Source organism: Leopardus geoffroyi, chromosome X (assembly GCF_018350155.1).
Source record: "Leopardus geoffroyi isolate Oge1 chromosome X, O.geoffroyi_Oge1_pat1.0, whole genome shotgun sequence".
NCBI lineage: Eukaryota > Metazoa > Chordata > Mammalia > Carnivora > Felidae > Leopardus > Leopardus geoffroyi.
In genome coordinates this window covers 45,856,550-45,878,978 of record NC_059343.1, presented here as the reverse complement: position 1 = coordinate 45,878,978, position 22,429 = coordinate 45,856,550, and the positions used below count along the sequence as shown (strand labels likewise).

The 22,429-nt window shown below is 39.5% G+C and overlaps 1 protein-coding gene across 3 annotated transcripts; it reads right to left on the bottom strand.

Annotated features, from left to right (window-relative positions):
- Positions 1 to 15,339: 15,339 nt before the first annotated feature.
- LOC123594204 (P antigen family member 3-like) lies at positions 15,340 to 21,063 on the bottom strand. Of its 3 annotated transcripts, none has more exons than XM_045470923.1 (5): positions 20,940 to 21,063; positions 19,750 to 19,841; positions 18,779 to 18,887; positions 16,831 to 16,981; positions 15,340 to 15,451 (listed from the first exon to the last, which is right to left on the bottom strand). In XM_045470923.1, exons 2-5 carry the CDS (start codon positions 19,831 to 19,833, stop codon positions 15,448 to 15,450), a joined length of 348 nt encoding a protein of 115 aa, XP_045326879.1. In that variant the 5' UTR covers positions 19,834 to 19,841; positions 20,940 to 21,063; the 3' UTR covers positions 15,340 to 15,447. The 3 variants fall into 3 exon arrangements, with proteins under 3 accessions (XP_045326879.1, XP_045326881.1, XP_045326880.1); XM_045470925.1 differs by lacking the exon at positions 20,940 to 21,063 and adding an exon at positions 20,626 to 20,668; XM_045470924.1 differs by lacking the exon at positions 20,940 to 21,063 and adding an exon at positions 19,954 to 20,534.
- Between the last annotated feature and the right edge of the window lie 1,366 nt (positions 21,064 to 22,429).

Sequence of the window (22,429 nt, the reverse complement as noted above, 5' to 3'; positions counted from 1 at the left end):
TGATTCCTCTTGGAGGTGTTAATAGGAAGCCTGATGAGGAGCTGCCACCAGGTAGTTTCTCACCTGCCTTCATATTTAGCTGGCAGCTGACAGAAGATCAATACTCATCCATTGCTGGTTTCATTTGAGTAAAGAATGCTCCTCCCAGCTATTGACTACAGAACTGCTCACTGCGTTAGGGTACTGCTCTTGACTTCTCACTGGCAGAGACCCACCACCTGTGGTGTGTGCCCTTCAGCATCTCCAATTCATATCAAACTGTGGATTACATACGCAAGGAACTGTCACCATACTCATCTTGTTTTTGCTGTCTTTAAGTTATAAACTATTTGAAACCATTTGATCTCATTGTCCCCTGACAGGCCAAATCTATGTTAAGTGTAATAAGCAAAAAGAACACCTTCTGTAGTTAATGATATGGTCCTACTATCATTTGCAGTGTTACTTAAGGCCTGCCTGACTGCTTGACAGACAGACTCTGGTGTCAAAGTGTGCGGATTGCATGACCAGGATATTGACTTGTTTTCTTTGACATCACACACAGCAAGAAATATTCAGCACATACCATGACTTAGATCAGCCTAGACAGACCTCAGTTATTAACAAACCCAATTTATAACAGGCACCATGAATGACACCAGCTACAGTGCTATTTCATCAACCTATTTATTTTAATCAGGTAAGTTTCTAAACTCAAATCATTAAAGTTAGCTTTACATTCATACTTGAGATTCAAGATCAGTATCACTTGTTAGAGTTAAAATTGTAATAGTAAATGAAATAAAAATTACTTGAAAGATGAAATTAAAAAAGGAAAAAGTCAAATCCATTTGTAATGTAATGCCTACTTTATACTGTTATTCTTCATAGCAATCATTTAGTGTAAATATTATAATTCCTATTTTAGAAATTCAGAGGCAGTCCCAAAGGATGCAAATACCTTTTCCCACCATCAGAGTCAGTGTGGGTCACAGGCAGGATTGAAACCCATGGCTATTTCATGCAATTGTCTATAAGGAGACAAAGTAGGACCCAGCTCATTTTGCTTCAGTCAGCCCCCCTTGTTCCTTTCCTGTTTTTGTTTTTAATTTTTTTTCATGTTTATTTTTGAGAGAGAGAGAGGGAGAGAGAGAGAGCAAGCATGAGCGAGGGAGGGACAGAGAGAGAGGGAGACCCAGTATTCAAGGCAGGCTCCAGGCTCTGGGCTGTCAGCACAGAGCTGGATGTGGGCGTTGAACCCATGAACTGCAAGATCATGGCCCCAGCTGAAGTCAGACACTCAACTGATTGAGCCACACAGGCGGCCCTTCTTTCCTGTTTTTTAAAAAAATGTTTATTTTGAGAGACAGAGAGAGAGAGCGAGAGCGAGAGAGAGAGAGAGAGAGAGAGAGAGCGCACGCGCACTGGCAACAGAGCAGGGGAGGAGCAAAGAGGTAGAGAGAGAATCCCAAGCAGGCTCCTTGCTCTCAGCAGAGTCTGATGTGGGGCATGATCTTACAGATAGTGAGATCGTGACCTGAGCTGAAATCAAGAATCAGACACTTAGGGGCGCCTGGGTGGCGCAGTCGGTTAAGCGTCCGACTTCAGCCAGGTCACGATCTCGCGGTCCGTGAGTTCGAGCCCCACGTCAGGCTCTGGGCTGATGGCTCAGAGCCTGGAGCCTGTTTCCGGTTCTGTGTCTCCCTCTCTCTCTGCCCCTCCCCCATTCATGCTCTGTCTCTCTCTGTCCCAAAAATAAATAAACGTTGAAAAAAAAAAAAAAAGAAAAGAATCAGACACTTAACTGACTAAAGCCACCCAAGTGCCTGTTCTGTGTTTTTTTTTTTTTTTTTTTTTTTTTAAACCTAGACCCTAATATTTTCATCTGGCTGTAAACCTAGGGACTGCCCACATATTTGTGACACCTCCCTTTAGTCTCACTCTTAATTTGAACCTTAGATTTTCAGTCTTTTTGACCAGGAAGTATTTTAAATTTCCTGTAAGGGAGCAAACAGTTGTTGCTTGCAATCCTCTGCCATTCCCTAGGCAGGGTAAATTCTGAGTAGGGCCCTTCGTTGCAGAAGTACTTTTTGGGGTGTGAGGATGCAGATGTGATCTTAAGAGATGTAATTCTTGTATAGAGTAATAGGGGTATAAGGTTAGAGCCAGGCCTCTGGAGGCACATCTGAGATGTGGTGATTGTCAGGCTGATGGAAGTGTATGTAGAGGGAAAGAGATTTGTGGTTTTTCCCTCCCTGTTTTTAAGTACATTTTGAAGAAAGGCCAGCAGCTTTGCAGATGGTGTGGCCTTTTGCCATGGGGCGTGTGACATCAGTTTCTTTTTCTTTTCCCCTACAAATTACTCCAAATGGCTTCAACTAGTTATACTTATCTGTAGCACAGTAAAATAAATATATTATTTTAAAAATATAAATGTTTATTTCTGTACCAATTATTTCATCAGGGGCACTATGTGATGTCTGTGTCACAATTTGGGAAACCTCTCCTTAAAGACAAGAACAAAGTGTTTTAGGTCAAACATTGAAAAAAATTAGTTAAGTTTTTATGAAAACATCAGATCGCCGAAATAGTCATCATGTACACTGTGTTTTCCTGGATTCAACATTTTCACAAGTATGTACTTTGAGAAAAAGCAAGGGCTTCTAACTTAGAACTTGTGTCCCCAAATCTGCTGCTCACTGGAATTAGATGTAGGTTTTGGGTACACTCTGACCCACCTTTTTTGGTGAGGATTAAATGAGGTCATAAATGTGTAGATCCTAGGACAAAAAAGTAGCTAACAGTTAGTACACACCCTACAAATATGAATTTTTATAATAACTCATTATTATTAAAGAATTCAACAAATGGAACTATTGTCATAACTACACAGCTCTGGAATGGTCAGCCATTGATGACCATACGGTACAGATCAAATTTATCTAGACAAGTTAACAGAACCTAACTTTTAATTTTCCATGTAATGAAGATTAATATCAGCAAAGAAACATGAACTGGTAGCTCTCAGAATGACAGCATCATTAATGGGATCTCACAGGGAAGATTGGTGCCTTACAAAGTTTAAAGTGATGGGAACCTGGATCTGCCCTTCTGTTACTGCCCTTTAGGTACTATCCAAAGGTACTACCCTTTAGGTAGTCTTTGTAAAAAGAGATACAACCCCCAAACAGCTGAACATGGGAAAGTCTAGCCCTACATTACTCACAGCCTTTCAGGGACTTCAGTTCCAGAGAAAAGAAGTTTTACATAACTAATTTTGTAAAGCTAGCATAACCTTGATACCCATATTGAATAAAGAGAGTACATGAAATAAAAAGTACAGGCTAATATGGAAAGAGCCTAAATGTCCAGCAACTGATGAATGGATAAAGAAATTGTGGTTTATATACACAATGGAATACTACGTGGCAATGAGAAAGAATGAAATCTGGCCTTTTGTAGCAATGTGGATGGAACTGGAGAGTGTTATGCTAAGTGAAATAAGTCATACAGAGAAAGACAGATACCATATTTTTTCACTGTTATGTGGATGCTGAGAAACAACAGAACACCATGGGGGAGGGGAAGGAAAAAAAATTTAGAGAGGGAGGGAGCCAAAGCATAAGAGACTCTTAAAAACTGAGAACAAACTGAGGGTTGATGGGGGGTGGGAGGGAGGGGAGGGTGGGTGATTGGTATTGAGGAGGGCACCTGCTGGGATGAGCACTGGGTGTTGTATGGAAACCAATTTGACAATAAATTTCATATTAAAAATAAAAAAATAAGGACACATAAAAATCCTAAACAAATTATTAAGAGGTAGATTATTCAGAAGGATCATATATCAAGACCATTTTTTGTCTCTAGTAATGCAAGCTTGGTTTAGACATAGGAACTTAACTATGTAATTCACCCCATTAACAGATTAACAGAGGAAAAATCCTATAATCATCTCAACAAATGCACTACAGGTATTTAATGAAACTCAATGTATACGGAAGATATAAACACTTAGCAAACTAGAATTAGAATGGAACTACTTTACTTCACATTCAACAGTGGGAAATATGAAATATTTTCCAATTCCTATCAGGAATTTCACAAAGATGTCCATTATTACACATTCTATTCAACGTTGTCCTGGGTGGGTCTGTTCAATGATGTAAAATGAGAAAAAAAGGTATAATGTTTAAAATAGCAGAAATAAACTATTAGTATTCAATGATAATAAGATTGTGTATGCTGAAATCAAAAAACACGCAGACATAAACTTTTAGAATTAAGCTCCATTTAGCAAGGTTGCTGGAAAGAATGTGAATGCACAAATATATTTGTATATACCACCTCAGTCAGAATATAAAATTTCAGGGGCACCTGAGTGGCTCAGTTGGTTATGCGTCCGACCTTGGCTCAAGTCATAATCTCATGGTTTGTGGGTTTGAGCCCCATGTCAGGCTCTGTGCTGACAGCTCAGAGCCTGAAGCCTGCTTTGGATTGTGTCTTCCTCTCTCTCTGCCCCTTCCCTGATCATGCTCTGTCTCTTTCTCAAAAATAAATAAACACAATTTTTTTAAATAAAAAAATATAAAATTTCAAAAACAGAATACAAAAAAGTGATATAATTTTTAATAGCATCAAGTACTTATAAGTTTAACAAAAGAATTACAAGATTTTTTGATGATATTTTAAAACTTTATTAAGAGAATCTTAATAGTCAAGTAGCTAACATAAGAACATTTTGCAGAGTTTCAGCTTGTCTTTGTTTAAAACCGGATTGCCCTTCACCTGTAAGATAAAATAATAGTTGGGAACATTATTTAGCAAAATTTTATTTAATGACATTCATGGTATACAAAGGACACCGCAGTTTTTTAGAAGATAGACTTCCAAACATATTTTACCAATGTATTTTAAAAAAATTTTTTTTTCAACGTTTATTTATTTTTGGGACAGAGAGAGACAGAGCATGAACGGGGGAGGGGCAGAGAAAGAGGGAGACACAGAATCAGAAACAGGCTCCAGGCTCTGAGCCATTAGTCCAGAGCCCGACGCGGGGCTCGAACTCCCGGACCGCGAGATCGTGACCTGGCTGAAGTCGGACGCTTAACCGACTGCGCCACCCAGGCGCCCCTTTACCAATGTATTTTAAACACACCACTCTTTCTATTGGTATAAGGAAACAAAAAGTCTGTTCATGTTCATAACATATTAAATGAAATGAACCTATTAAAAAGGTAGTTTTGGGGCGCCTGGGTGGATCAGCTGGCTAAGCGTCTGACTCTTGATTTAGGCTCAGGTCATGATTTCAGGGTCGTGAGATCAAGCTCCATGTTGGGCTTCACATTGGGTATGGAGCCTGCTTAGGATTCTTTCCCTCTCCCTCTGCCCCTCCCCGACTCTTGGGCAAGCATGAACATGCTCTCTCTCTCTCTCTCAGAAAAATAAATAAAAATAAAATTTAGTTTTAAACAAAAGGAAAAATTGTGTGTACTTTTATTAAAAATCCAAACAACATACAAAACAACCTAAGAAACAAAAGAAATTTACACATCAGTATTATTTAAATAAAATAATTTGAAAAAATATTCTGAATATAAGATATTAAAACAATGTCACATTTGTTACTGCTGAAGTAAATAGAAATTCCAGTACTACAATAGTTTTTTCTCTATCATGCAGAGGTGCAAAAATGTTTCTTTGGTTTAGTTTAGTGCTAATGTGATTGCTAAAGTAGGGTAACCATTTGTCCCCATTTCCACCTGTAGTCCTAGTGTGATTATGAATAATGCCTTTTTTCACACTTGACAGGGTTGAGTTTGTATAGTAAATTAGATGGTCACACTAGTTTTGAGTCATTACCTTCCTTTCTGACATCAAAATGTGAAGCTGACATATACCATGTTTTAGAAAATGGTATCAAGAAAAAAAAAAGGAAGAAATGAATGGAGACAGGGAGGGAGAAGAAACAGGGGGTAAGATACCCAGAAAAGTCACACATTTGTTTCTAAAAGTCAGTGCTTTTTTAAAATTTTAGTAAGGAATAACTCACAAATATAACTATATATTTAAAGTGTACACATGATGTGCTCCATGTATGCTGTAATTAACATATGCATCACACACACAGTTAACTCTTTTTGTGGTGAGAACGCTGAAGATGTACTCTCATAACCTTTCAAGTATACGATACCATCTTATTTACTAAAAGTAAATACTTTTGAGGGACAACTCTGACATGTTTCATTAAGTTTTCCTATGGTATCTGCAGATAATTAGGTGCTACCGGAATATATTCATTTCTGTTTTCCTAAAAAATCAACCATTTAATCTGTATTTTGACAATAGTAGAGTTCAAGATAGTATTCACTTTCAATTACATAAAAATACTCAATGTCCGTCAGTGTCTTGTTCATTTTCAATGTTGTGTATGCTTGGGTGTATGTATTTGGACTTTTTTCATTTTCCTCAAGATTATGTAAACTAGTGGATACTCTTCATAAGTATTTTTAAAAAGCACAATCTTTCTGATTTATTAGTTGCATTACTTTTTGTTTTACTAATGATTCATACTTTTTATTAAGTACCTCTTTCTTTTTCCCTTAGGTTTGTTCCGTTGCTCTTTTTTTTCTTATCTTTTATATTGGATGGTCATGCAATGTACTACCTATTTAAAACCATGCATTTAAAGGCTGTGTACATTCCAGCCATGTAAAATAGGCTCCCGGAAGCAGTCTGAAAACCATCTCCTAATGTAAATAGTCTAAAGGAATGCTTCAGCAGTGTAGAGAAAAAAGGTTAGTCCACTAATATAAGGTAATTTATACCCTAAGCATCAAGTGCTTCCTTTAAATTCAGAAGCTCTTGTAATTAATGGTCAACAATTTAGACTATGCATGTAGGGGGAAGATGGCGGCTTAGGAGGACGCTGGGCTCACCGCGCACCCTGCTGATCACTTAGATTCCACCTACACCTGCCTAACCCAGAAAACCACCAGAAGACTAGCAGAACGGAGTCTCTGAGCCAAGCGCAGACGAGAGGCCCACGGAAGAGGGTAGGAAGGGCGGAGAGGCGGTGCGCGCTGCACGGACTGGCGGGAGGGAGCCGGGGCGGAGGGGCAGCCTGCCGGCCAAGCAGAGCCCCCGAATCTGGCTTGCAAAAGCGGAGGGGCCGGACGGAGTGTGTTCCGACAGGAAGCGCGACTTAGCATCTGGGAGGTCATAAGTTAACAGCTCTGCTCGGAAAGCGGGAAGGCTGGAGGACAAAGGGAGGGAGAGTTGCTGAGCCCCGGGACGACAGAGCTCAGTTTGGCGGGGAACAAAGGCGCTCGCCAGAGCCATCTCCCCCGCCCATCCCCCAGCCAAAATCCCACAGGGAACCAGTTCCTGCCAGGGAACTTGCTCGCTCCGCGCAAACACCCAAGGCTGTGCTTCTGCGGAGCCACCCCTCCGGCAGCGGGTCTGACTCCCTCCCGCTGCCACAGGGCCCCTCCTGAAGTGGATCACCTAAGGAGAAGCAAGCTAAGCCTGCCCCTCCCGCCCCCGTGCACCTTGCCTACCCACCCCAGCTAATAGAATATGCATGTAAAACATACTTAAGATGATTAGTCAGGAATTATTAGGGTTCTAGTCTTTGGACTTCAAATCTTGTCCATTTATGTCTCAATGCGAAAATTTGTAATATGCCATGTTTGAGATGGTTAGAGGTGATTATATCATAGCATCCATAGCTCATGAATTCTGAAAGTGGAGACAAGGAGTGTGCTTAGTATAAGTATCTTATAGCTGGCTTGAGCATTAGTGACTACATGCACTCTTTTATTAAAGTTTATTTATTTTTGAGAGAGATATGGGGGAGAGGCAGAGAGAGTGAGAGAATGGTAAGCAGAGTCCACATTGTCAGTGCAGAACCTGGCGTGGGGCTTGAACTCACAAACTGTGAGATCATGACCTGAGCTGAAATCGAGGGTCAGATGCATAACTGAGACAGCCAGGTGCCCCTACATGCACTCTCTATACTCGATCAACCCCAGAAACTAGAAACTTGACTGTCTCTCGCCATTTTATTATTCAGTTATTGAGCCTTCTATGGGGACAGAACTTAAAAATGCAATAGTTTTTTTGAAGAGCCAGAATAATCCAGAATTTGACAGAACCTAAGAACGGGTATCTAGGTCTCCATATAGAAAAACAAACAACAAACATAGCATTTATTCATTATCTTAGTGGCAATGAAATCTCATTCAGATGTTAAAATATGACTCAAGATGTTATTTGTAAGAAATTAGTAATATAAAATGGAGTACTTTGTGGAGCACCTGGGTAACTAGGTTAAACGTCTGACTTCAGCTCAGGTCATGATCTCATGGTTCTTGAGTTTGAGAGTCCCATATCTGGCTCTCTGCTGTCAGCGAGGAGCTGGCTTCGGATCCTCTCTCACCCTCTCTTTGCCCCACCTTGCTTGCTCCTTCTCTCTCTCAAAAAAAAAAAAAAAAAAAAATTAAAAAATGGAGTGTTTTGTTATTCTTTGAACAAAACCACAGAATGAAAAAATCAGTATTAAAAGTGGCTGTAATATATCTGATTTGAATTCACTAATTATATAAGATAAAGGATGGGATTTAGAATTAAGGGGTTTTCCCAGAATCACACAAATTATGTTAAAGCTAGTACTAGAACTTACTTCAGTGCCTTAGCATATTTCATACAAATTGATATTTATTCCAAATACATTGTGTATTGGTTAAAAGGGAGAAATTATAAAAAAAACCTCTGAAAATTATTACCTGTTGGTTAAAGTACTGATACTCAAAAATAAGAAAGTGTTTCCATCTTTATAATTCAATATGGCTTTGATGCAATTTGTTTCTGTATCTGACAGTCTATAAGTCAGTCAGTCATGTATGTAGGGTCTAAACTATTTGTCAAAATATCTTTGTATGTGAATTCTGTTATTAAAGTAAGTAAAATTAAACCTATATTATCAAAGATATAATATTCAACAAAACAGAAACCATGTAATTTACATTCTTAATGGATAACATATCTGCTTCTGGCATTTTAACGGGCTCTAGATCTGAAAAATTCACCTGCCTCCTAACAGGACCACCTTCCTTTTTACCTGCAGGTTGTGGCTGAGCCAGTTCCTGGATATCGGTTTTAATTTCAGGCTCTTAAAAAAGAGAGGTTATCAATTAAAGAGTGAACATAAAATATAAATAAAGAAGTGATAATATTCATAATTTCAGTTATATGAAATAAAAGCCTGTAGGTTCAGGGTTTTTATATAAAAAATAGTGATGGAAAGATGGACTTCACATCTTTTTCTGTATTATGAAACCTTATTTCAAATAATAATCCAAGTAATACCACAGTGTACTAAGAGTAGAGATCATCAGCTAAGAAATCCATACACCATAGATAGGATTTTAATTAAAATTAAAATGTAATTTCCTGAAGGATTAGCTGAGTACATTTATGGGCCTACGACAAATTCTATACTAGTGAGATGCATCCCCTACTGGGACAGCCTGAAGGTTATTTTGTCAAAATTAACTAGTTAGATTTAGGTGCGATATCCCTCTATGTCACTTTTGATAAATAAGTCATGTAGAGAACAAAGTAACAAAAATAACAGCAAAACGTTAGTAACTGAAAGTCAAGCTTCTGTCTTACAGTGAGAATAAAGAGAGTAGGGTGGAAAGAAATTAATGGACTTTGTTGTCAGTCATGTTAGAGAAACCTCTTAACAGTGAATTCCTAAAATAATCCATGACCTGAATGATGCCAATAATTCATTACAAGTATTTGATGAAAATACTGTATTTGGAAGCTGTTAATTTCCATTTCATGATCATTTTAAGATACTTTTGATTTTCCAAATCATAAAAGCATTTGGGGCACCTGTTTGGCTCAGTTGGTTAAGCATCTGACTCTTGATTTCGGCTTAGGTCATTGTCTCACGGTTGTGGGATTGAGCCCCAAGTCAGGCTCCGTGCTGAACACGGAACCTGCTTGGGATTCTCTCTCTCTCTCTGTCCCTCCCCCCATCTCTCTCTCTCTCAAAATAAACATTAAAAAAGTATTTAAACACCTTTAAAGCCACTTAAAAATCATACTAATATAGTTACCTATATGCCAGTTTCCTGAATTATCCAGCTTTCCCTAAATGTACCATATCAAATGATTAATCAATGGAAACAGTGGCTATCACTCATTGAACCCTTTTCTGGAGTCTCTCTCTTGTTCCATTGAACTTCAATTATTCCTATGCCAGTACTAAGCCTCTTTAAAGTACAAATTTGAGTATTAAGCAGTTTGTACAAGACCATTCACTTTTTTGTACAACACAGATGGTAGGAAGAACAAAACTCCTTTATATGAGAGAACAAAACTCCTGAAATCTGAGTTATGTCTCCATGTGTCAAGCAGTCTTTGGCAAGCCACAATCCCAGAACCCTAGTTTTCTTATTTATAGAATGAGGCTACCATCCCTATGCAAATCGTCTTTATTCCAGATGTTACATGGTATGTTCACTTGGCACTCTGCATGTGCTGTTAAAAATTGTTTACACTTTGTAGGAGATGAATGAAAAGGCCACACAAGAATATTCTAAGAAAAAATTAAACTAGTAAACAGTGCATACTTTTTTTTTTTTTAATTTTTTTTTTTCAACGTTTATTTATTTTTGGGACAGAGAGAGACAGAGCATGAACGGGGGAGGGGCAGAGAGAGAGGGAGACACAGAATCGGAAACAGGCTCCAGGCTCTGAGCCATCAGCCCAGAGCCCGACGCGGGGCTCGAACTCACGGACCGCGAGATCGTGACCTGGCTGAAGTCGGACGCTTAACCGACTGCGCCACCCAGGCGCCCCAACAGTGCATACTTTTGTAGTTAACAGTTTCCTCTGATTTAAAAAAGATTGCATGTTCAAGCACACAGATTAAATCTTGAAGAAAAAGGGGAAATTCATTAGAGTGAAGGAGCATATGAAGCTGCAACCTATTCTGTCTTCATATTTTCAACCAAATTTCAGGAATTGACTGAGATTCTCTTGTAATGTTTTGTTTCATCTTGTTATGGTATGTCAAAATGCACGATGCACACATATACCCTGGACCCCATAGACATTCCTTCCCCCTTTCCCTTCACCTGGATCCACAGGTGCTTCTTTAACTTCTTTCTTTTGATCAGGTATAATATTCTGACTTCCAGTTGGTGTCTCCTCTTGTTGAGGTTGCTTATCACTGGGCTGCTGGCCCTACGGGTATGTGTGTGCGCGTGTGCAAATAAACAGTTGTATTGTTAATACATGCCAACAATATAAATATTACAGATTTTTATATCATATAATAAATAAGTATAAACACACACATAAAACATGATTCCATATATTTATACTTAAAAGTTACTCTTCTGGGGCGCCTGGATGGCTCAGATGGTTAAACATCTGACACTTGACTTCAGCTCAGGTCACAATCAAGGATTGTGAGACTGAATCCTGTTTCAGGGATTCTCTCTGCCTCTCTCTCTCCTCCTCCCTCTCTCAAAAATAAAATAAAAATATTTTTTTTTTAAAAAGAAAAATGTCTTTAAACTTTAAAAAATTACTTTTCTCATATTGTGGCTACTCTAAGAAGAGGTACCCACAAGCACTTGGGAGGCTATTTTAAACTATGCTGGGATAGATATGTATATCCTGTTGTTAATAAGCATAACAAAGGAGTCATAGGGTATATTTCCACAGGGAACACAAGTATGTAATCCTTCTGGTTCAATGTTTCCCATCCCTTATCAGCAAAGAAACTTTTATCGCTGTATCTGTATGTTTGTAGTTCAACAACATTTTCAGAGAAATAAACTGATGGTATAGAAAATATCAAATACCAAAGTACTCACAGCCATAGGTGCAGCTGGCTGGTTAGACTCTCGATCACCTTTTCTTTGTTTAGACTTAGATCTTGATCTTACACATCCACTCATACTTCACCCTGAAAGTAGAATATCAGGATTTGGAAAACGTATTCTAATTAATTTTTTTAATGTTTTTATTTATTTTTGAGACAGAGAGAGACAGAGCATGAGCAGGGGAGGGGCAGAGAGTGAGGGAGACACAGAATCCGAAGCAGGCTCCAAGCTCTGAGCTGTCAGCACAGAGCCTGATGCGGGGCTCGAACTCACGGAGTGTAAGATCGTGACCTGAGCCGAAGTGAGATGCTCAACTGACTGTGCCACCCAGACACCCTGGGAAAATGTATTTAATGCGATCCCTATCGACATACTGCCAGCATTTGTCACAGACCTAAAACTGGTAGGGAGCCACAAAAGACCCAGAATAGCCAAAGCAACCTTGAAAAAGCAAAGCAAACCTGGAGGCATCACTATTTGGGACATAAAATTGTATCACAAAGCTGTAGTGATCAAAACAGTATGGTACTGCCACCAAAATAGACACATAGATCAATGGAACGGAATAAAATACCCACGAATATATGGTCACAAAGGAACCCACAAATATATGGTCAATTCATTTTTGATAAGGCAGGAAAGAATATCCACAAGGAAAAAGACAGGCTCCTTAACAAATGGTTAGGAAAGCTGGACAACAGCATGCAGAAGAATGAAACTGGACCAGTTTCTTACACCATACACAAAAATGAAATGCAAACAGAGAGGGAGGCAAACCATAGGGACTCTTAAATACAGAGAATAAACAGGGTTGCTGGAGGGGTGGGTGGGTGGGAGGATGGGTTAAATGGGTGATGGGCATTAAGGAGGGCACTTCTCAGGATGAGCACTGGCTGTCACATGGGGGAGATGAATCACTGGGTTCTACTCCTGAAGCCAAGACTATACTGTATGTTATCTAGCTTGTATTTAAATAAATTAAAAAAATTAATTCAAAATGGATCAAAGGCCTAAATGTGAGACCCCAAACCATCAACATCCTAGAGGAGAACACAGGCAGTAACCTCTTTGACATCTGCTGTAGCAACTTCTTTCTAGATTATGTCTCCTGAGGCAAGGGAAACAAAAGCAAAAATAAACCACTGGGACTTCATCAAAATAAACACCTTCTGCACAGGGAAGGAAACCATTAACAAAACTAAAAGGCAACCTACAGAATGGGAGAAGATATTTGCCAATGACATTTCTGATAATGGGTTAGTATCCAAAATATAGAAAGAATTTATAAAACTCAACACCCAAAAAAACATATAACCCAATTTAAAACATGGGCAGAAGACATGAATAGACACTTTTGTAAAGAAGACCTCCAAATTGCCAACAGACACACGAAAAGACGCTCAACATCACTCGTCAAATACAAGTCTATACAAATACAAAATACAAAACTATAATGAGATATCACCTCACACCTGTAAGAATGGCTAATATCCCTGCCATTAAATAACTTTTGAAGAAAGAAGTTTTGCAGATCTGTGTTTTTTTTTTGCCATGGGGCCTGTGACATCATTCTTTGACTTTGGATAAACTGTTCCAAATAGCTTTGGTGTTGTAGTTATTATATTACAGCACAGTAAAATAAGTATGCTCTTATTTTAAAATTTTAAATGTTTTTTTTTTTTTGTATCAATGAAATCATCTGGAAAACCATGTGAAGTCTGTGTGCCACATTTTGTGAAACCTTTCCTTCAAAAGGACAAAGCCCTTCATGTCAAACATTATAAAATTACTATAAATTTTTATGAAAACGTCAGATTGCCAGTATCGTCATCATGTACACCATCAGTTTTCCTGGCCAACATTTCCAGATGTATTTACTTTGAGGATGACCAAGGGCTTCTTAGAACTGAATCCAGAAATCTACTGCTTATTAGAGTCAAAAGTAAGTTGTGGATACACTCTGACACACCTTTTTGTGAAGATTAAATGAAGTTATACATGTACGGAACCTAGGAGGAAGAAGACACTGACATATAGTATACATGCTATCAATAGAGGAGTTTTTATAGTAACTCATTCTTTAAAAACTCAATAAATGGATCTATTGTCCTAAGTGCACACAATCAGTGGATGGCCAGCTATTCACAATTATAGAGCACAGATCAAAATTATCTAGTTAACAGAGCCATGACTTTTAACTTTCTGGGAATAGAAGATTAATAACAGCGTAGAAACTGGAGGAGGTAGCTTTCGGAGTGATGGCATCATTAGAGGCATCTTGCAGGGAAGATGGGCACCTCACCAAATTTGAAATGATGCGGATCTGGAGGTTCCCCGCCATTTAGGTAGGGTCCAATTTCCAAGAAAGATGCAATCCAGAGACAGCTGAACATGGGAAACTCTAGTCCAACATTACTCACAGCCTTTCAGGGTCTTCAGAGCCAGAGGATAGAAAAAGAGGTCTTACATACCAATAAATTTTATGAAGCCAGTATATCCTTGATACTAAAATCCAAGAGTGTATACGAAATAAAAGTAGATGTTAATGTCACTCATGAAGATATTAATACAAATTCTAACCTAATTAATATGATGTAGGTTATTCAGAAAGATCATAGATCATGAACATTCCCTCCCAGTAGCGTATGGTTGATTTAAACATAGGAAAATATTAGGGCGCCTAAGTGGTTCAGTCGGTTAAGCGCCAGACTTCAACTCAGGTCACGATCTCACGGTTTGTGGGTTTGAACCCCACGTCAGACTCTGTGCTGACAGCTCAGAGCCTGGAGCCTGCTTCAGATTCTGTGTCTCACTGTGTCCCTGCAACTTCTCGGCTGACGCTCTCTCTCTCTCTCTCTCTCTCAAAACTAAATAAACATTAAAAAAAATTAAACATAGGAAAATATGTATGAAACTCATTACGTTAACAGATTCATGGAAGAAAACTGCTACAATCATCTCAATAAACGTTCTACAAGTGTTTGATGAAAGTCAACATATATTCAATAGAAATGTTGTTAGGAAACTAACCTAAGAATGGAACATCTTTTATGTCACAGTAAATATAGTCAAATGCTGAAAATTTTCTAATTCCTATCAGAAGTAAGACAAGGATGTCCATTATTTACCAATACTTTCCAACACTGTACTGGGTGGGTCTGTCCAATATTGTGAAATAAGAAAGCAAAGAGGGGGGATAATGTTTAAAACAGCAGGAACAAACTGTTAGTATTCAAAGATGATAGAATTGTGTACGTTGAAGCTCATAATGGATGTTGATATACACCTCTGGCATTAAATCCTATGTAGCAAGGCTTCTGGAGAGAGTATCGATGTACAGATATATCTGCACTTACCAGCTCAATCAGAATATAAAATTTCAAAAAATGACACAATTTTCAATAGCATCTAATACTTAGAGTAAGTTTAACAAAGGTTTGAAAGAGTCTTTGGAGAAAGTTGTAAGATTTTATTGAGGGATTTTTAACAGTGAAGTGTCCTTCCTACATGAGAGCAGTTTGCATGGTTTCAGCTTCTTCTTGCTTACACTTTCGGTTGTCCTTCACCTGTAAGACAGACACAGAGTTGGAAACATTACTCAGCAGAATTTATTTACATTAAATTAATGATATACAGAGGACACTATAGTTTTTATTTTATAAGATAGAATTCCAAGCATATGCTTTACCAACATTTTTGGAACACACCACACTTTCTACAGGTACAAGAAAAGAAAAAAACACTTCAGGTTCAGAACAGATAAAATGAAATGAACCTATTGAAAGGTAGTTTCATTTTTTTATCTTTATGTTTAGATTCAAGTTAGTTAACATCTAGTGTCATACTGGTTTCAGGAGTAGAATTTAGGGATTCATCGCTTACATGTAACACCCATGCACTCTCCCTATTTGATGTGCCACAGAAACTAGAAACTAGACTATCTCTTGCCATTTTATCACTCAGTCATTTGAGCCTTCATTGGGGAAAGGTTTCAAAAGGCACGTGTTTCGTAAGAGCCACAATAATTTAGAGTCTGACAAAATTTAAGAACAGGTATCCAGGTCTCCATAGAGAAAAACCAACATCAAGCAGTGTGTTTTCTTGTTCTCAGTAGCAATGAAATCTCAACTCAGATGTTAAAATTTGCCCAAAGATGTTATCTGATGACAAATAAATCATACAAAATGGAAGATTTGTGTATTCCATGTATATTATCCAATAGAACCACAGAATACAAAAATCAGCAATAAAAACTGACTGCAATATATCTGGTTTGAAATCACTAAATATATGAGCCAAGATGCATTCAGAAGTGAAGGGATTCTCCCAGAATCACACAACTTATGTTAGAGCTGGTATTAGAACCTACTTCAGTGCCTCAGCATATTTCATACAAACTGGTATTTACTCCAAATGCATTTTGTGGTTTTTAAAAGAGGAAATCATAGAAGATTCTGAATTTAAGTAGCCATCGGTTAAAAATATTTACAGTGTATTTTATTTATTTTTTAAAGTTTATTTCCTTATTTTGAGAGAGTGAGAGAGAGAGACAGCACAAATGGGAGAGGGACAGAGAGAGAGGAAGAGAGAGAGTCCCAAGCAGGCTCCATGCTGTCCGCACAGAGCCCAACGTGGGGCTCAATCTCACAAACTGTGAGTCCATGACCTGAGCCAAATTAAGAGTCAGATGCTTAACTGACTGAGCCACCCAGGCGCCCCAGTATTTACACTTTATAAAAAAGGAAATGGTTTCATTTTTTATTATTTAAGAAGGCTCTGACCCAATTTAAGTCTACATCTGATAGGGTATAAGTCAGGTAGTCAGGAAATTAGGGTCTGAACTACTTATGAAAGTTACCTTTATGTGTAAACTCTGTCATTAAAGTATCAATAAAGTCATATCTACATAAGTAAAGATATAATATTCAGGAAAATATCTGCATACTTTTCATTCTCAATGGATAACATATCTGCTTCAGGCATCTTCATGGGCTCCAGTGTTGGGACATCCGCCCCCTTCACATCACTGTCATCTTCACTTTTGCCCCCAGTCTTTGGCACAGGCAGTTCCTGGATACCAGATTCCAGGTCAGGGTCTTACCAAAAAAAAAAAAAAAAAAAAAAAAAAAAAAGATAATCAACTTAAGGAGTAAACATAAAATATAAAGAAAGAAGTGATAATATGTATTCTTGCCATTATATGAAATACAAGCCTGTAGACTTAGGGTAACAAAAAAAGCGATGGAAAGACGGACTTCCCATCTTTGTTTTTCTGTAATATGAAACCTTACTTCAAATAACAATTTAAAGAGAAACCACACTAAATGTACATTTGCATTATATTACCACAGTGTACTAAGAATAGAGAGCATCAGCTAAGAAATCTAAAATGTACACCATGCACAGGGTTTTTTTTTAAGTTTATTTATTTATTTAGAGAGAGAATGATCAGGGGAGGGGCACACAGAGGGAGACAGAAGAGTATCACAAACAGGCTCTGCACTCCTAGTGCACAGCTGGATGCGGGGCTCAAGCTCACGAACCCCGATATCATGACCTGAGGCAAAATCTAGAGTGTGACACCTGACTGAGTGAACCACCCAGGCACCCTGCACCATGGATAGGATTTTAATGAAAATTAAAATTTAATTTCCTGAACAATTAGCTGAGTGCATTTGTGGGCCTATGACAAATCCTACACTAGTGACATACATCTCCTATTGGAGCAACCTGAAAGCTATTTTGTGAAATTTAACTAGTTAGATTTAGGGGCAAAGTCTCTCTCTATAACTTATGATAAATGAATCATGCAGAGAACCAAGTATCAAAAATAACAGCAAAATATTAGTGACTTATAGTCAAACTTCTGTCTTACAGTGAGAATAAAGGGAGCAGGGAGGAAAGAAATTAATGGACTTTGTCATCAGTCCTATTGTAGAAACCTCTTACCAGCGAATTCCTAAAATAATCCATGGCCTGAATGATGTCAATAATTCCATACAAGTATCTGATGAAAATACTTTCTTTGGAAGCTGGTAATTTCCGTTTCATGATCATTTTAAGATACTTTTGATTTTCCTAATCATAAGTTGTTAAACACCTCCTAAAGCCACTTAAAAATCACACTAATATAGTTTACCTATATGCCAGTCTCCCAAATTATACAGCGTTTCCCAAATGTACCATATCAAATGATTAAGGAAAGGAAATGGTGGCTCTCATTCCTTGAGCCTTTTTCTGGAGTCTATCTCTTGCTCCACTGAACTTCATTTATTCCTGTGCCTGTACTACGCTATTTTACAGTACAGACACATTTGAGTATTAAGCATTTTATACAAAAGCATTCACATTTTGGTATAACAACACAGATGGTAGGAAGTACAAAAACCGTGTAATGAAATATGAGTTATGTCTCCATGTGTCAAGCAGTCTTTGGCAAGCCACAATCCCTGAACCTTAGTTTTCTTATTTATAAAATGAGGCTACCATCCCTATGCAAATCTTCTTTATTCCTGATGTAATAAGATATGCTGTCTCGGCACTCTGCACACACTGTTAAAACCAGCTTACACTTTTGATGCAGGGAAGGAAAAGGCCACGCAAAAATGTTCTAAGAAGAACAAATTCAACTAGTGAAAAAATGTATACTTTTGTAGTAAACAGTTTCCTCTGCTTTAGAACAGACTGCATGTTCAAGCAGATTAAATCTTGGAGAAAAAGGGGAAATTCATTAGAGTGAATACAGCTGAAAACTCTATTCACATTTTGAAACAATTTTCAGGAAATGGCTGAGATTCTCTTCTAAGGTTTTGTTTTGTCCTGTTACGTCATAATGCGTGATGCAAAAATATACCCTGTGCCCCCATAAACATTCTTTTTCCCTTTCCCTTCACCTTCATCCAGAGGTGCTTCTTCAACTGCTTTCTCTCGCTCCGGCATAATATCCTGACACTCAGTGGGTGCCTCCTTTTGTTGAGGTTGCTCATCACTGGGCTGCTGGGCCTAGGGTGTGCGTGTGTGTGTAAACAAAAAATTGCATTAATGCATGCCAATAATATAAACCTATGTTACGCATTTGATGTCAAATAATAAATAAGCATAAAAACACTTATAAAATATAATTCTATATTGTATTCCTAAAAGTTATATGGCCATTTATATACACATACATATAATGGAATATTAGTCATCCAAAGGTATTAAAATCTTGCCATTTGCAACAATGGGGATGGGGCTAGAATGTATTATGCTAAGTGAAAGAAGTCAATCAGAGGAAAGCAAGTACCCTATGATTTCACTCATATGTGGAATTTAATAATAAAACAGAGGAACATATGGGAAGGGAAGTAAAAATAAAGGAGAGGGGGAAACAAATCACAAGAGACTCTTAAGGATAGAGAACAAAGTGAGGCTTGATGGAGGTAGGTGGGTGGAGGATGGCACAGATGGGTGACAGGTGATAAGGAGGGCACTTGTGATGAGCGCTGGGTGTTGTACGTAAGTGATGAATCACTGAAGTCTACTCCTGAAGCCAATATTGCACTGTACGCTAAGTAAAATTTAAATTAAAAAAGAGTTACTCTTCCCACAGAGTGGCTACCCAGAAGAGGTACCCACAAGCACTTTGGAGGCTATTTTAAACTATGCTGGGATGGATACGTACAACTCGTTGTTAGTAAGCATGACAAAGGAGTCATAGGGTATATTTACCCAGGGAACACAAGTATGGAATCCTTCTAGTTCAATGTTTTCTGCCCCTTCCCAGCAAAGAAACTTTTATCACTGTATCTGTACATTTGTAGTTCAACAACATTTTCAGAGAAATAAACTGATGGTATAGAACATCAATTGCTGAAGTACTCACAGCCACAGGTGCAGCTGGCTGGTTAGCCTTGCCATCATCCTTTCTTTGTTTAGATTTAGATCTTGTTCTCACACGCCCACTCATTTTTCACCCTGAAAGTAGAATATCAGGATTTGGAAAATGTATTCTAAAGGCTAGGTACACCACCTCCAAGGCATAACATTTTAATTTTTTTTTTACTTTGAAAATACTTTCAAAATCAACCTTGCGTAAGGATAGTGTACATGCTGTGGTCACACCAAATAAACGGGCTGCAAGATCATTCACATCGGCCAAACTGGCAGTCAAATCACCTTAAGGACAGGAGAAAACGCGAGGCTTAGTTTCACAGCTAGATTCCCCATCATAAAGGCATGTGAGAAAACAATGCTGGATATTTAAACCTGAGTCGCCATTGTTTTCACATTCCCAGTTACTGGGCCCATTTTACCCTCTTAAATAAGGTTTCCTTGGAACACAGAGAAGTCTTAATCGTTTGCGTACTGCCTATGGCTGTCTTCCCACTACAAGGGCTCAAGGTGTCTAGTTTCGATATTGACCAGTGAGCCGGCTCCTCCCTTGACACCCTGCACAGTGCGATACAAATCTCCGGGACGCAGCTCCAACCCCACATCGTTCCCCGTTTCCAGCCCCACACACCGTTTTTTGGTTTTTGTTTTAAGTAGACTTCACGGCCATCCCGGAGCCCAGGTGGGGCTCGAACTCACCACCCTGAGATCTAGACCTGACCTGAGATCCAGCATCAGCCAGCCACTTTGCCTACTGACCGCACCCCCTCCCCCACCCCCACCCCCACCCCCGCCCACAGGCGCCCCTTCCAGACCTGTTCTGTACCGCCTGGCCCGCCTCCCACCCAGGGTCCCACTGAGGACTCACTCTGGCTTCAGTGCTCCGCCGGCAGTTCCAGGTGCTTGCAGGACTCAGATACCTCAAAGAACGCCCCCCAAGACCCACCCTGTCTTCATCTCCCCCGTCCTCGGCCGCCAGCTGTCCTCACTTGTCCCCGTCCCACCACCACGAGGACGAGGGCCATGGCGGCCGCGACGCCCGTGAGGAGAAGAACGCTAACTCCTAGCAACTTCCTCCTCCGAGGCCACAGATCTACCGTCCCGACCCGCCCGAGGCCCACTGGCACTCTCCTCACAGTCACTCACACTTAAAGTCCTGGAAGGACTGATTTGTGGACCTACCGGTTGAGGGCAGGCAGCCAGAAAGATCACGAAACCGTCCACACCACCGCTTCTTCCTCGGCTCTGCTCACAGGACGCGTGGGCAGCAGGGCGCATGCTCAGCAACGGTCTTTCTTAACAACGGGCATGCGCAGGAAAGGCCTGGTACAACGTGTGTGCGTACTGACGTGGATATGTGCGTACTGACTGGGTGTATGCAATGTTGGTGGACTTCTTCCCACGCCTGCAGCCAAGGCGTGGGAAGGCAGTGTCCGCAGAGTTCCCGACATGGTGCTTGAAGAGTGGCCTTTTTCCTCCTGCCCGAGCTCTCTTTTGCAACCAGATACTTTGGGGCCAGACGGTTACAAGTCACCGTTAGTGCTGAATGTTTCTCAGAAAGGTATCTGTAACAAAAATAGATACTAAGTACTTTAATACTATTTTTATACATGCTTTGATCAATCATTCCCTTCCATGCTTCTGGATTTGCTGTCATACTTGAGTGAATTTGCTCTCCTCTGTATAATAAATACATTAACAACTGTTTTCTTTACCTTTTTTGCTTGTGTTACTGCACATTGAAACCTGTGGTTTGGTAACTGATTTCTCTAAGTACCTGTGGTCCTTCAATCAGTGCACATTTCAGAAGTTTCTATCGATATTGGTCCTGGGGTTTAAGCTCAGTCCACTGGTTCATTACGTTCAGTAATGGTGACTATGCTCGACTTGATAAGTAAAGCTGACTTTACTGGATAACTCTGTCAGGGAAAACACTACCTGGACAGGGTCTTAGCAGAGTCTTTGAGGTGGCCGGACAGGAGAGATACGTACTCAAATTGTGAAGTCGGAGTGGAACAATTCTTTCAACGTTGGGGGAGGTTGTGATGAAGACTGAGTAAAAATAGGGCTAAAATGGTGTAGGTTTGGTGGACACAGCAAGGCAAGAATATTAAGTCGAAAGTTTCAAATTCCTTATGGTTGAAAAATGTCATTTGGCACTTTTTACTGAAGAGTTGATGGATCTTTCAGTTAGTTCCTGGAAGGGACAGTAATGTTATTTTCACCTTTTGTCTTCCTAGGCAAGAGATTTTTGTGACAGCAACGTTATGTTGATGTAGCTCATGGTGAGAAGGAAATCTGGGAAGGGCAGATAAAAAAAGGGGGCCAGCTAGATGTCCAAGACCAGATTTTCCCTTGCATGCTTTTGTCTTCTGTCATCTTGCTTACCTCCTGCATCTGTCAAGTTCCTGTGTAGCACAATCAATAAGTGCACCCCCCTTTTTTCCCCTTAAACCCCTACAATCCCACACATAAAAGAAGGCCAGACCTAGGGTTCAGGGCTAAGCCTTCTGACCTGATTCCACTGGGCCGGCACTGGTGCAGAATAAATAGTCTTTTCCAATCCTCCGAGTGTGTGTCGCTTGTCTCTTCCTGGCCACCAAGTATCTGCTGTAACATTTTTGGTGCATTGGTCAGGAAGCCCACAGCCGCGCTTGCCCCTTGAGTCACCA

Bases quoted from the DNA above. Each gene is read 5' to 3' on its own strand.
- LOC123594204 (XM_045470923.1), bottom strand. From the start codon at position 19,833: ATGAGTGGGCGTGTGAGAACAAGATCTAAATCTAAACAAAGAAAGGAT. The intron at 18,888-19,749 runs GTGAGTACTTCA...CGCACACCCTAG, and splicing joins AGCCAGCTGCACCTGTGGCT to GCCCAGCAGCCCAGTGATGA. The intron at 16,982-18,778 runs GTGAAGGGAAAG...TTTTTTGGTAAG, and splicing joins AGAAGCACCTCTGGATGAAG to ACCCTGACCTGGAATCTGGT.